This window comes from Crotalus tigris, unplaced genomic scaffold, assembly GCF_016545835.1.
Source record: "Crotalus tigris isolate CLP2741 ecotype Arizona unplaced genomic scaffold, ASM1654583v1 scf7180000018306.2785112, whole genome shotgun sequence".
Classification (NCBI taxonomy): domain Eukaryota; kingdom Metazoa; phylum Chordata; class Lepidosauria; order Squamata; family Viperidae; genus Crotalus; species Crotalus tigris.
Window position 1 is genome coordinate 2,677,254 of NW_024096934.1, and position 14,300 is coordinate 2,691,553.

The 14,300-nt window shown below is 40.0% G+C and overlaps 1 protein-coding gene across 1 annotated transcript; it reads left to right on the forward strand.

Moving 5' to 3' along the window:
- The first annotated feature begins 1,904 nt into the window (after positions 1-1,904).
- LOC120311062 (ribonuclease-like) lies at positions 1,905-9,506 on the forward strand. The gene is made up of 2 exons (XM_039350190.1): positions 1,905-1,935; positions 8,264-9,506. Exon 2 carries the CDS (start codon positions 8,282-8,284, stop codon positions 8,726-8,728), a length of 447 nt encoding a protein of 148 aa, XP_039206124.1. The 5' UTR covers positions 1,905-1,935; positions 8,264-8,281; the 3' UTR covers positions 8,729-9,506.
- The last annotated feature ends 4,794 nt before the right edge of the window (positions 9,507-14,300 follow it).

Here is a 14,300-nt window from a genome sequence, read left to right on the forward strand (position 1 = left end):
TCATGGTCATCAGCAAATAACCCATTAATTTACCAATAAATTTGGAAGGAATACCATTAGAAAAAGTTGAAAGGATCACGCATCTCGGTTCCAATTTACATGAAAGCTGGGACATGACCACTGAAGTAAAGACAAGGGTAGAGAAAGCTCGAACAGCATTCTTCAAAATGAAAAAGGTCTTCTGCAGTCACGACATAAGCCTAAGGTTGAAAATCAGACTTGTCAGATGTTATTTTTTTTTCTATCCTGCTCTATGGAGTAGAGAGTTGGTCTCTGACAGAAGGCCACCTGGAGAGACTAGAAGCATTTGAAATGTGGATTTACAGGCAGCTGTTATGTATAAGCTGGGTTGAGAAGATCAGAAATGAGGAGGTGATAAGCTGCCTGGGAAAGCAAAGGAAAATCATCAAAACAATTAAAAATGAAAGTTAGAATATTTCAGACATGTGATGTGACACCCAGACAAATATGGCATACTCCATTCAATCCTCCAGGAAAAGATTGAAGGCAAACGAGGTCCAGGCAGAAAAAAAAAATCATGGCTTCAAAATCTAAGGGACTGGTTTGGACAAAGCTCAGCAGCACTTTTTCGTGCGGCTGCTGATAAAAACAGGATCACCAACATGATCACCAACGTCCGATAATGGATATGGCACAACAACAAGAAGAAAACATTATAACTTAAAATTACAAAATATTTATTTTAAAGAAATGTTAGCTTTGTTGCATTTCCAAAAACAATCATTTTCAATGCAATGCAGTCTCCTGTTCTAGCTCTGATGATCACAATTGTCCCACTTAGTAGGAATGACTGACTGTAAATTTCATTACCTCATTTTTGTAATTTTGCCCACTACTACTATAGTCGTGTTGGGAGCACCAAAGTGCTTGGGGGTTGAAAGGATTGAACGGTGGCATCACAGTTGCCCAAGGGGACACCCAGTTGTGGGCTCCTTTCATGTCCCCATTAATTTGTCCACCAAAGTCGTACACATTAATCTACTTACTCATGGTTGCCCATTTTCAAACTGCTGTATTGGCAGGAGCTGGAGTGTATGATAGGAGCTCACCCTGTTCCACAGCAGCAACAGGGTCTTGAATGAGAGCCTGGCAATTGTCAGTCCAGCCTCCTAACTTCATCAGCCACCACACTCCTTCCCAACCATGCTCCTTCATTTTGCCCTTTGAATTTATATTGCTCTCTCTTTTTCCATCTTTAAATTTAATTAATCCCATGCCTGCATTATTCTTCTTATTGGGCACACATTTTTCTTTGTGTCATTTCCTAATATGCCCATTTTTGTTTGTAATTCCTTCTAATGTGCACCAGGTTTGTAAAAGCTTTTGCTAAGCATTGCTAAAGTAATAAGTGGTTTGTTACTTCCACTAATCTTTGTTTACAGATCTTTCCCTTCTGTAATTGGGAAGACTGTGGTGCAAATTTTGGAGAAGTGTTGATTTTGAAGGACACATGAATTTGGGTGTTGACATCAGCTTGAACATGCAAATTACATACCTTCTTATTCAAATGCAAACCAAATAAACATCCTTTAATTCTCAACCTCTCCATCTTGATATGTAGCCCTGGTCATAAACAGCAGGTATTGACTTAATTCCTTAAAAAGGGAGTCATTGCTCGCATTTCTTCATCAGCTGAAAGGTCAAACAAACCAAGAATCACATGCCGGAAAACAAAATTGAGACTCAGAGAATGGCGATGTGTGATTAAGAAAGAACCCTTGAATAATTTGTTCCTCTTAATCCCAATCCTCCTCCTCCTTTAGCCACATGTCATCCACTGGTTCTGTCCAGTTCTAAGTGAGCACTGCATTCTTGCCCCAACCCTTGGCCAAGTGATGTATAAAAAGGTGCAGAAAGTGATAGAAAATGTAAGCATTCTTTGACTTGACTGCTAATTGTGTGGATTCCTTGGAGGTGAGTTCTGTATTTTGGGGGGGGGGGAGGGACAGGGGATGTTTTCAGGCTGAGAACTCAAAATCAAGAAAAAGTGAGCAGATGTTCTCCAGATGTTTTGTGTTCCTAAGCCATGGCAGGCTAGAGGGATAGGCAGAGTAGATCTGTCCTTTAAAAGAACGTAGAGAGGACTAAATCGTCACTCCCTAGGTTAGATGATGAAGACAAACAAAAAAAAAAAAAGAAGAAGAAGAAGTCTTTGTTTCACATATTTAAAACCGAGTTTCATTTAGTCTGACTATAGAAACGAAACCTGAAACACAATTATGGTTTCAAAGTTTCTTTGCTTCCAGGAAGGGAGAGACTATTTATAATGAATGGAGCATTGTTACGGATTTTATTTATTTAGATTTAGGTGTTGTCCTACTCCCAAACAACACTGGGCAGCTCACATATTCAGAGAAAGAACAAGATTAAAAACACAGTCCAGTGCACATAAAGAAGAGATGGCTGCAAAGTCTTAAGAGTTTCATCTCTTTCTTTGTGGCCATTTCTCATGCTTACCAGGTGTTTGCAGCTGGAGATGGCAAATGTATCCATACAACACATAACAACAACAACAACAACAACAATAATAATAATAATAATAAAGTTGGAAGGGACCTTGGAGGTCATCAAGTCCAACCCCCTGCTCAGGCAGGAAACCCTACACCATTTCAGACAAATGGCTGTCCAGTCTCTTCTTAAAAGCTTCCAGTGTTGGAGCATTCACCGCTTCTGGAGGCAGGTTGTTCCACTGGTTAATTGTTCTAATTGTCAGGAAGTTTCTCCTTAGTTCTAGGTTGCTTCTCTCCTTGATTAGTTTCCATCCGTTGCTTCTTGTCCTGCCTTCAGGCGTTTTGGAGAATAGCTTGCCTTTTTGGAAAAACATCTCTTCTGTCTAGTCCATGAAGCAGCCAGGGTCCTGTCATGGTTAAGCTGATGGATCAGGAATGGGGAAACTCCAATTCTAGGCTTCCCTCAACCCAGGAGCTTGGTAGCTTAATTTGGGCAAATTCCTCTCTCAGTCCCACCCATCCCACAGGGATGCTGTTGACGGCAGCAAATGGTTGGAGGGAAGGCTAAGGATTGCAATTAATCAATTGCAATTATTTGATTAATAAAGGGGAATATTTGTAGCTCAGGGTTGAAACGGTGCTCTCTAAGCTTGGTTGTTTTCTTGCAGATGTTTCATTACTCAAACTAGGTAACATCATCAGTGGATTGATGTTACCTAGTTTGGTAATGAAACGTCTGCAAGAAAACAACCAAGCTCAGAGAGCACTAAGGACCCTCATTAATCAAATAGCTTAAAAAAATTTCCCTGCTTCCCCATCTGTTTCTGCTTCATGACAAGCCAATTGTTTGTTCACTGCTGTCATCCAGTATTAATCACCATGAGGCATCTAAAGGGGAGCCCTTTTCACCTTTTTTCATGTATGGTGGACTTGTAGAGAAGCACAGGTGTATTGGCGTATGGTCTGGGACTGGGCAATAGAAATGCCTAGGCAAAACATTCAGTACAAACCGGAGACATTACTGTTAGGAATATTAGAGAAAAATGTAAATAAAGAGGATACATATTTAATTATCCATGTGGTCACAGCAGCAAGGATACTATTTGCTCAAAAGCGGAAAGCAATGGAAGTACCGAGTGGGGAAGCACTAATAAAGAAAATTATGTATTGGGTAGAACTAGATAGGATAACAAAAAGATTAAAAAATCAGGAAGAAACAGAATTTTATCAAATATGGAATAAATTTTATAGATGGAGGGAAAAAATGGAGGTCACTGTAAAGAGATAAACTGAGATAGAGACTAGAAATGTATAGTTGTATATAGGTATATTATATGTAATTAATGTACAATATGTATGGACTGAGATGTCAGTCAAAGACGATTTACCTTGTTCAATGTTTTTAATCGTTTTTTTTCTTTGTACTTAATAAAAATTTAAAAAATTAAAAAAAAATAAAAATAAATAAAGGGGAAGCACTTGTTCCATCAAATAATTTTATTAATTTTACAAAGCTTATGCATAAAATACAGCATAAGCTGTAAAAGTAAAAAAGAGTAAAAAAAGAGAATAAGGATAGAAATGTTTAAAGAGTACAAACAAAAAGAAAAAGAAAAGAAACAGATATAAAGAATGACTTCTGACTTCTTTTTATATACAAATAATTCTTACATTTGACTCTTAGTTTAAGACTATAATAAAATGTTCATGAGGAAAATGCAAGGGCAGACTTATTTTGCAGCAAAAATGGATCAGGGCACCCAGGAGAAATGTCACAGAAACTGGTTGCTATCCTCAGATTTTTCTCCTTGAAACATGCACCCTGCATTCAAAGATAGTACTTTCCATGCTAAAGACATTTTTTTTGCACTTTTGGTAAATGACTTCCTCTTGGCTTTACTGCAACAGTGTTAATTTAAAAGCAGGACTTTTGCAATTAATTTTGCAAGGGTTGGTGCCCAACCAAGCATGCACAGTACTAGTTTCAACTTGTCTTGGATGAATCTAACAGAAAAGTGGACACGAGATCTCTTACATCAGCGCGAGCTGCGTTCTGTGTTAACTGTAGTTATTCACTGTGTCGAAAGAAATTGGTACTATTAAAATAGTCTCCCTGCTTTTCAAGTGCCTGAGAAATACGATGCAAGAAATAAATCAAAATAGGTGAAGCTACCTTTTTCACCCTGGTTTGCTTTTCTTCTACTGTGCACAGCCCGTGTCCCGAAGTTAAGACACTTTAAATTCAAATTCAGTTTATGTTATTTGTAAAATTTAGATATCATTCATTTCACTCACAGAATGACTCAGGGCAGTGTACAATCAAAAATTTAAAAACCATATAAAAATGCTACTTCAGAAAAAGACAGACATAAACAAGAATTAAATTAGAAAGACATTTGCATTAAAAGGTAAAAGGCAGGGTGAAGACCATGTTCTCAACTTACAATTCTGTCAAACCTTCAAATGATCCTGGCCACAGTCATCTTCAGCTCATTTTCGGTTGCTACAGCAGTGAGAGGAGGGAGATGTGCTTTTTAGTTTAGTCATAACAAATACTTTCCTGTGGGAACCAAGGTCAAGCTACCTAAGATTTGGCGGGCTGGAGTTTCCATTAGAAAGCCCCCCAAAGTAGATACCGTAATTTCCGGCCTATAAGACGACCCCCGACTTCAGAGCTGAATTGCATGCCTAGAAAGTCATCTTATACAACGGAAACTACCGTAATTTCCAGCATATAAGACGACTCGAAGTATAAGGATCTGGACAGACTTGAACACTGGGCACTAACTAACAAAATGAAATTCAATGGTGAAAAAAGCAAGGTTCTACATTTAGGCAAGAAAAACCAAATGCACAAGTATAGCATAGGTGGCACCATGCTCAATAGTCGTAACTGTGAGAGGGACCTCGGAGTCCTAGTAGACAATCACTTAAATATGAGCCAGCAGTGTGCTGCAGCTGCCAAAAAGGCCAACACAGTGCTAGGCTGCATTAACAGAGGGATAGAATCAAGATCACGTGAAGTATTAATACCACTCTTACAATGCCTTGGTAAGGCCACACTTGGAATACTGCATCCAGTTTTGGTCACCACGATGTAAAAAAGATGTTGAGACTCTAGAAAGAGTACAGAGAAGAGCAACAAAGATGATTAGGGGACTGGAGGCTAAAACATATAAGGAACGGTTGCTAGAATTGGGTATGTCTAGTTTAACGAAGAGAAGGACAAGGGGGGACATGATAGCAGTGTTCCAATATCTCAGGGGCTGCCATAAAGAAGAGGGAATTAAGCTATTCTCCAAAGCACCTGAAGGCAGGACAAGAAGCAACGGGTGGAAACTAATCAAGGAGAGAAGCAACCTAGAACTAAGGAGAAACTTCCTGACAGTGAGAACAATTAATCAGTGGAACAGCTTGCCTCCAGAAGCAGTAAATGCTCCAACACTGGAAGTTTTTAAGAAGAGACTGGACAGCCATTTGTCCAAAATGGTGTAGGGTTTCCTGCCCGAGCAGGGGGTTGGACTAGATGATCTCCAAGGTCCCTTCCAACTTTACTATTATTATTATTATTATTATAAGATGACCCCCGACTTCAGAGATGAGTTGCATGCCTAGAAAGTCATCTTATACGCTGGAAACTACCGTAATTTTCAGCGTATAAGACGACTCAACGTATAAGACGACCTCCGACTTCGGAGCCGATTTGAATGCTTTAGAAAGTCATCTTATATGCCGGAAACTATGGTAATTGGGGATTGTGATTTATGACATATTATGGGGTGGGAAGTTCAACTTGTTACTTTGTAACCTTGGGGGGAGGGAACCTTTGACCATGCTGATACTGTGTAGCCATTAAAAGTATTCCTTGAGGAATGCAGTTGTCTCAGAGTTATTATTTTCTTCTGGTCTCATCTATCGGAACCATGACAAATTCATTTAGTGACTGTTCAAAGTTACAACGGAGTTGATACAACTGACTTATGACTGCTTTTCATTGTTGCAGCATCCCCACGGTCACGTGATCAAAATTCAGACACTTGGCAACTGACTCATATTTATGATGGTTGTATTGTCCTTCAGTCATGTGATCACCTTTTGCGACCTTTTGACAAGCAAAGTCAATGGAGTAAACCAGACTCACTTAACAAACGTGTTACTAACTTAATAACTGCAGTGATTCAATTATTATTATTTTTTATTAAATATTTTTATTCATAATACAATTAAAACAACAATGGACAAACATGACATTCCAGAATGAATTTTCCTATCAGTTCCTATCATGGTACAAAAGCTTAATACATCGTTCTCTATATAAGCCTCATCTTCTATACAATACAATTATATATACAATTATATGTACAGTTATATATATCTTTTAATTCTACCATTAACTTGAAGTCCGAGCAGTTCTCCTTAATTCATACCAACGGTAAAATTTGCCCCAGATTTTGAAGTATTCGTGTTCTGTCTTGTCTTTCATAATCATTGTAAGCCTGTCCATCTCAGCACGATAAAATTTTATGCAGGATCTCTTCTTCCATAGGGGTTCCCTTATTCCTCCAATTTTGAGCAAAAACCAGTCTGGAAGCCGTTAAAATGTGTAGCATTAAATAAAGTACGCCTTTGTCATGCTTTTGCGTAGTTAAACCTAATAGAAAGAGTTCTGGTTCTACCACTTGCTCTAATATTTCTTCCAACCATACTTTAACAGTGATTCAATTATTAAGCGTGGCAGGAAAGGTCATAAAATGGGGCAAAGTTCACTTAACAAATGTCTTGCTTAGGAATGGAAATTTTGGGCTCAATTGTGGTTGTTAGTTGAGGACTACCTGTACTAAAGTTCTTTACCACAGTACTTTTTGTGTGTTTGTTTCTACTTATCACTATGGTTACTAGCTTTAGTATTTCCTGATGGTCTTCACCCTGCACTAATGGGGTCTGGCACCTCTTAGTTTTTCAAAAATGGTCAAAGTGAGTTAAATGCTGCTACTGGTAGATATTTATATAGTGGAAGAAGAAAAAGATGTTTCGCTTCTCATCCAAAAAGTTTCATCGGTTATGACAAGCGCTGAAGCTTCTTGGGTGAGAAGTGAAACATCTTCTCCTTCTTCCTCAAAAAACAGTCCAGTTGCCTTTAAAAAAAGAGAAAAAAAGCACTTTTGAGACAATTATGAGCTGGATGACTGATAATCTCCATAGACATACAGTGGAATTTTTTAAAAAAGAATCTTCTGCTATCACATTCTAAAATAGAAGTTACCCAATTCAGACTTAAGGTCCTTTGTATCATTTATTCTATTGCATATATAAATCCTTATTTTCAAGTGGCTTCCTTCCAGATGTTATCATGTCTTGGAATTATGGAGGAACTGAGGATGTTCAGTCTAAAGAAGATAAATCTTGTCTCTTCTGACTTCACAGTTCAATGATTCTAAGTTCTATGAATTAACCTTCAAAATATCCAGAAGGCACCAACTTTGGAAAAGACCATAAAACTTGTCTCAAAATTAGCAGACATTTTTCCCAGTGCCAGAAACTAATTCATGCTTATTATCTCAGAATACTATACATATTAAAGAAAGCACAAATATCCTTTAATCTTTGATCTGCACAAATGTCCTCCTATCAGACGGAACATGATGACCTTGGTGACACCAACACTGTTATGGTGGGATATGACCAGCCATGTTGAAGGTCTCAAGGACGATTGTTTGAATTGTTTTTATTTTAGCCAGTCACAAATTAGACAGCTTCTTCCTGATCCCCCTTCTTTTCTTCTCTGGTTTCAGGTCCATCTGAAATCAGCTATGCTTCTAGTTCTGAAGAAATGGGGCACTGTGATGTTCTTCCTGCTGATGGCATCTTGTATGATTGCAAGCCAAACCTTCTCTGAGAATCCTCAGCACAAGAAGTTTCTAAGGGAGCACCAGGACTTCCCCCAGACCAAAGTTGGAGGACAGGATTACTGTATGGTTATGATGCTACAAAGGGGCATGACCAAGCCCTGCAAGACCACCAACAGCTTTGTCCATGCTCCTCACAACCAGCTGAAGGACATCTGCAGCTGGGCTGGGACCCATTATCGGAGGGCTTTACGGCTCAGCAAAGCCATCTTCTCTGTCACTACCTGCAATCTGCAGGGAACATCACAAGGCCAGTGTCGTTATTCGTCTCAGACAGGACAGCAACAAATTCTTATCAACTGTGACTCTTCTGGCTGGCCTATCCATTTTGAAGAGAGCAACTTCATGTAGAGTTGCTCCACTCAAAACTACAGCAATATATCTTGGGCAGTTGGGTTATTTCATAGAGTCACCACAATGCAATGGATAATCCTCGCTTCACTTTTGTACCTATATTGTATTGTGATACAACACTTCATAATCTCATGAATTCATCCACATGACAAAAGCACCATTGCATTGCAGCTCCTCCCCTTTAATATGTAAGTGCAGTGGTGGGATTCAAATATGTGAACAACCAGTTCTCTGTGTGGATGCCACTTCCAGAAGTCCATTCTGGGCCTGGGCAACAAAAAATTAGCTACCGGTTCTGCCGAAGTGGTACGAACTGGCTGAATCCCACCACTGTGTAAGTGATATCACAATGCATGTCCCAAAGAGGTGGAGCTTTCTGTTCAATGCTGTTTCTTTACCCAGGGGTGTCAAACTGCCAGCCCGTGGGCCGGATGCATCATGATGAAAACGTGCCTACCCCATTGCCGGCAATGAGGAAAAAGTTACGATACATTGTGCGACGTCATGTGATGTCGCTAGTTTGACATGTCTGCTTTACTCAATTTATTGGAACAACAAAACTGGCTCTACTGAAACTGCCCCCATTTAGCTGCTTAATTATTGCCTCACCTGTTTCTGAAAGCACTCTTTGATGGATCCCTACACATAAATCCACACAATATTATACAGACTTACTTTTGGGCATAAAGGTTAAGGTTCAGCTATAGGGAAATTGCAATAGCCATTTAGCACAGTTTTGCTTGCATCTTTGATAAAATAAAATAATGGAAATGATTGTGATCTCTCTTTTTTCTTAGAGGAAATAGCTATTATAAGAAGCATAACTGGAGGAAAAACAAATCTCTTTTATTTTTCTAGCTGTATGCACATACCAGGAATTCTAAACTGCTCATATCATAGATTGTTTTCATGATTTGACAGGTCATGATTTTGTTCAGTTCCAGATGATTAAGTCTTGGCAAATAAATCTCTCATTCAAGCAGCTGCCTGCCAAGTTAATTGCATGGCAGGTTCCACAGTAACAGATTACATCAACCTCCTCCAACGCTTACGGTATGCAATCGCTTTGGGAAACCAGATGGTGCAGCTCATTGGGTCAAATCTGGTTTTCAATCTGAATTCCTTGCCCTTTGCCATCCATACCTCCTCTTTCCAAAAGCATAACTTACATGTACACAGGCTTAACCTTGATACTGCATTAGCCATTTTTCTGGTTTTGCACAATGCGTTGATCTAATCTATTCATTCAAGTTCCTACATTCCACAAAACCACCAAAGGTGAACTACTGTGAAGCATAACCAGGATAGCATGTTGTGTGAAGGCAGTTACAAGGTTTTTAACCGAGAGAGGCTTAATTGTGTTCATGGGAACAGACTTTTAAGAAGAGATCAGGCAGATAGTCTTTATCAAGGCTGCAATTATTCAGGGGACAACTTAAGACATACACAAATCTCCAGTTCTTTGCTGCCATCTAATGATCGTATCTATAATGGCCAGAGTTTAACATGTTTTCTTGGAAACAATACAGGAAACAGTATGCTGTTGCCTTCTTCCACAATTTTGTTTTGCTTTCCCAGTATACACTACAGATCTGGGCTTTTCTTAGTGGTCTCCCATCCAGGTATTAATCAGGTTCTACCTTTAATTTTTTTCTAGCTAGATTCCATGACAAAAGGCACATAAACCAGAAAACATGTCCAAGGTGATGGAAATATTTAATTATTCAGAGTACAGGTAATCCTCAACTTACAACAGTTCACTTAGTGACCGTTTGAAGTTACAACGGCACTGGAAAAAATGAGTTATGTCCATTTTTCAGACTTATGACCATTGCAGCATCCCCATGATCACATGATCGAAATTCAGATAGTTATTAACTGACTTGTATTTATGATGGTTTCAGTGTCCCAGAGTCATGTGATCACCTTTTGCAACCTTCTGACAAACAAAGTCAATGGGGGAAATGCCAATTCATAACAACCATGTTACTAACAACTGCAGTGATTCACTTAACAAATGTGGCAATAAAGATTGTGTTGTTGTTAATTGCGAAGTCGTGTCCGACCCATCGCGACCCCATGGACAACGTTCCTTCAGATCTTCCTGTCCTCTACCATCTTCTGGAGTCCATTTAAGTTCATGCCTTCAGTGACTCCATCCAGCCACCTCATTCTCTGTCATCCCCTTCTTCTAATGCCCTCAATCTTTCCCAGCATTAGGCTCTTCTCCAGTGAGTCCTTCCTTCTCATTAGGTGGCCAAAGTATTTGAGTTTCAACTTCAGGATCTGGCCTTCTAAAGAGCAGTCGGGGTTGATCTCTTCTAGGACTGACCGGTTTGAACGCCTTGCAGTCCAAGGGACTCGCAGGAGTCTTCTCCAGCACCATAGTTCAAAGGCCTCAATTCTTTGGCGCTCAGCCTTTCTTATGGTCCAACTTTCACATCCATACATTGCAACTGGGAAAACCATGGCCTTGACTATATGCACTTTTGTTGGCAGGGTGATGTCTCTGCTTTTTAGTATGCTGTCTAGTTTTGCCATAGCTTTCCTCCCCAGGAGCAAGCGTCTTTTAATTTCTTGGCTGCAGTCCCCATCTGAGGTGATCTTGGTGCCCAGGAAAATAAAATCTGTCACTACCTCCATTTCTTCCCCATCTATTTGCCAGGAATTGAGAGGGCCGGATACCATGATTTTGGTTTTCTTAATGTTGAGTTTCAAGCCAACTTTGGCACTCTCCTTCTTCACCCACATCAAGAGGCTCTTTAGTTCCTCTTCACTTTCTGCCATTAGAGTGGTATCATCTGCATATCTTAGGTTGTTGATATTTCTCCCAGCAAAACTCACTTAACAACATAAATTTTGGGCTTAATTGTGGTTGTATGTTGAGGACTACCTATATGTAGTCCAGGCCTGTTTCTGAATAAGCTAGCTGTAATTAAGTAAACCTTGGGTGACTCAAGACAATTTGGGGAATTCATATTATATGGGGTGGCTTCATACAACACTTACAATCAAAGGGCTAGTTTGTGAATCACTCTCTGGGGAATTCAGTACTGAAATATTATTAAATAATAATGATAATGATAACAATAATAATAAAGTTGGAAAGGACCTTGGAGGTCTTCTAGTCTAACCCCATTCAAGCATGAGACCCTATATCATTTCAGACAAATGGTTGTCCAGTCTCTTCTTTAAAACTTCCAGTATTGGAGCATTCACAACTTCTGGAGGCAGGTTGTTCCACTAATTAATTGTTCTAACTGTCAGGAAATTTCTCCTTAGTTCTAAGTTGCTTCTCTCCTTGATTAGTTCCCATCCATTACTTCTTGTCCTGTCTTCAGGTACTTTGGAGAATAGCTTGACTCCCTCTTCTTTGTGGCAGTCCCTGAGATATTGGAACACTGCTATCATGTCACCCCAGATCCTTCTCTTCATTAGGCATACCCAATCCAGCAACCGTCCTTTATATGTTTTAGCCTCCAGTCACCTGATCATCTTTGTTACTATTTTCTGTACTCTTTGTAGAGTCTCAACATCTTTTTCACATCGTGGTGGCCAAAACTGGATGCAGTATTCCAATTGTGGCCTTACCAAGGCATTGTAAAATTGTATTAACACTTCACATGATCTTGATTCTATCCCTCTGTTAATGCAGCCTAGCACTGCTGGCTCATATTTAAGTGATTTGTCCACTAGGACTCCAAGATCCCTCTCACAGTTGCTACTATTGAGCAAGGTACCACCTATACTATACCTGTACATTTGGTTTTTCTTGCCTAAATGTAGAACCTTACTTTTTTCACCATTTAATTTCATTTTGTTAGATAACACCCAATGTTCAAGTCTGTCAAGATCTTTCTGTATCTTAAGCCCATCTTCTGGGGTGTTAGCTATTCCTGCCAGCTTGGTGTCACCTGCAAATTTGATGAGTTCCCCATCTATCCCTAATCCAAATCGTTGATGAAGATGTTGAAGAACACTGGGCCCAGAACAGAGCCCTGGGGCACCCCACTACACATTTCCCTACATGTAGATGCAATTCGATTGAGGACCACATGCTAAGTATGGCCAGCCAGCCAGCTACGAATCCATCTGGTGGTGATGCTGTCTAACCCACATTTTTCTATCTTATCAAGTAGTAGGTTGTGGTCTATTTTATCAAATGCCTTACTGAAGTCCAAGTAAATTATATCCACAGCATTCCTCTGGTCCACTAATTTTGTCACCTGGTCAAAGAATGAAATAAGATTTGTCTGGCATGATCTGTTTTTGACAAACCCACATTGGCTTTTCGTAATGACTGTTTGCCTCCAGGTCAGGCATGTCAAAGTCATGACATCACGTGATGTCACGCAATGTGTCATGACTTTTTCCCCCATTGCACAGTTTTGGAGTGCCGCATCCAGCCAGCAGTTTCACATGCCTGCTCTAGGTGCTCACTGATTTGTTGCTTGATTAATTTTTCCAAGATGTTAGAAGTAAGGTCTTCATCCTGGTTCATCCGGGAATAAATAAGCAAACATGGTGACTGCTTTGGGAATTTTGAGACAGTTTATTGCAGAAAGATGGTCTTCAGGAAAATACAGAGGAGAGAAGGAGAGCAGGAGAGAAGAGAGAGGGGGAGCACATGGGCAGTAGGTTTTATACCCCCCTAGCCTTTTGTTTGGAAGTTTCCTGTTCCTGTGGCATGAACCTTGAGGCTGTTTCTGAGTGTTTATCTAGGCCTTGATATCTGTGGTTTAATTCTATTATCATATCCTGCTTCCCAGGTGATGGGGCTGATTCCTAGAGTTTGGGTGGGTTAAGCAGATCTTCTCTTTTGTCTTCTTGATTACTCTGGCTTCAACTTTCTGATTGTTTTACATCTGCATTTGTATAGGGTTAAAGTCTTGCTTGGGGCAGAGAGATAGATTTGGGGCCAGGTTTGGTTTTAAAAAGTCCTTTTGAGGAAAAATATATTTTTCTGCCCTTTTTAATATTTCTTCTCTGGGCTAACTTTCATCAAAGATCTTCCCAGGTATTGAGGTCAGGCTGATAGGTCTGTAGTTTCCTGGATCCATTTTGTTTCCTTTTTAAAATTTATTATTATCTTGAATTATTTCAAAAAGAGTCCTTCTTCCTCCCAGATGCAAAGAAAACGAGGAGGGGGAGAGAAACTGATATTTCCTGCCCCCCTCCCGTTTCCTTCGTGCACATCTGCTGAAGAAAAAAAACACTTTTCGAATTTTCTCCAAATCGGCCTGAAATAAATAGCGCGCTTCTTGCAAATGATGGCCCGGAATATACGGCCTGAAAGTATCGGATCAACCAATCTGAAACCTTATGCAAATAAATCCATTTGCCCGCCCGCGGAAGCTTGTTGATGACGCAAAGGTGGTTCGACAACCAATCAGCCGTTCGGGAAATATTCTGGCCGCCCCTCCCCCAAGTAGCAAGGCAATGAGAGCGAGATGGACGCGCAGGAACCTTTCTACGTCTTTCTTCGATCCCTTCCCAAGATGGCGGCCGCGATGAATTTCCAGGGGGCGGGTCTAATATTGCGCCTGCGCGTTGAGCAGCAAGTTCCTTC

What these genes read in the sequence shown, in the direction of transcription:
- LOC120311062 (XM_039350190.1), top strand. Translation starts at nt 8,282, where the DNA reads ATGCTTCTAGTTCTGAAGAAATGGGGCACTGTGATGTTCTTCCTGCTG.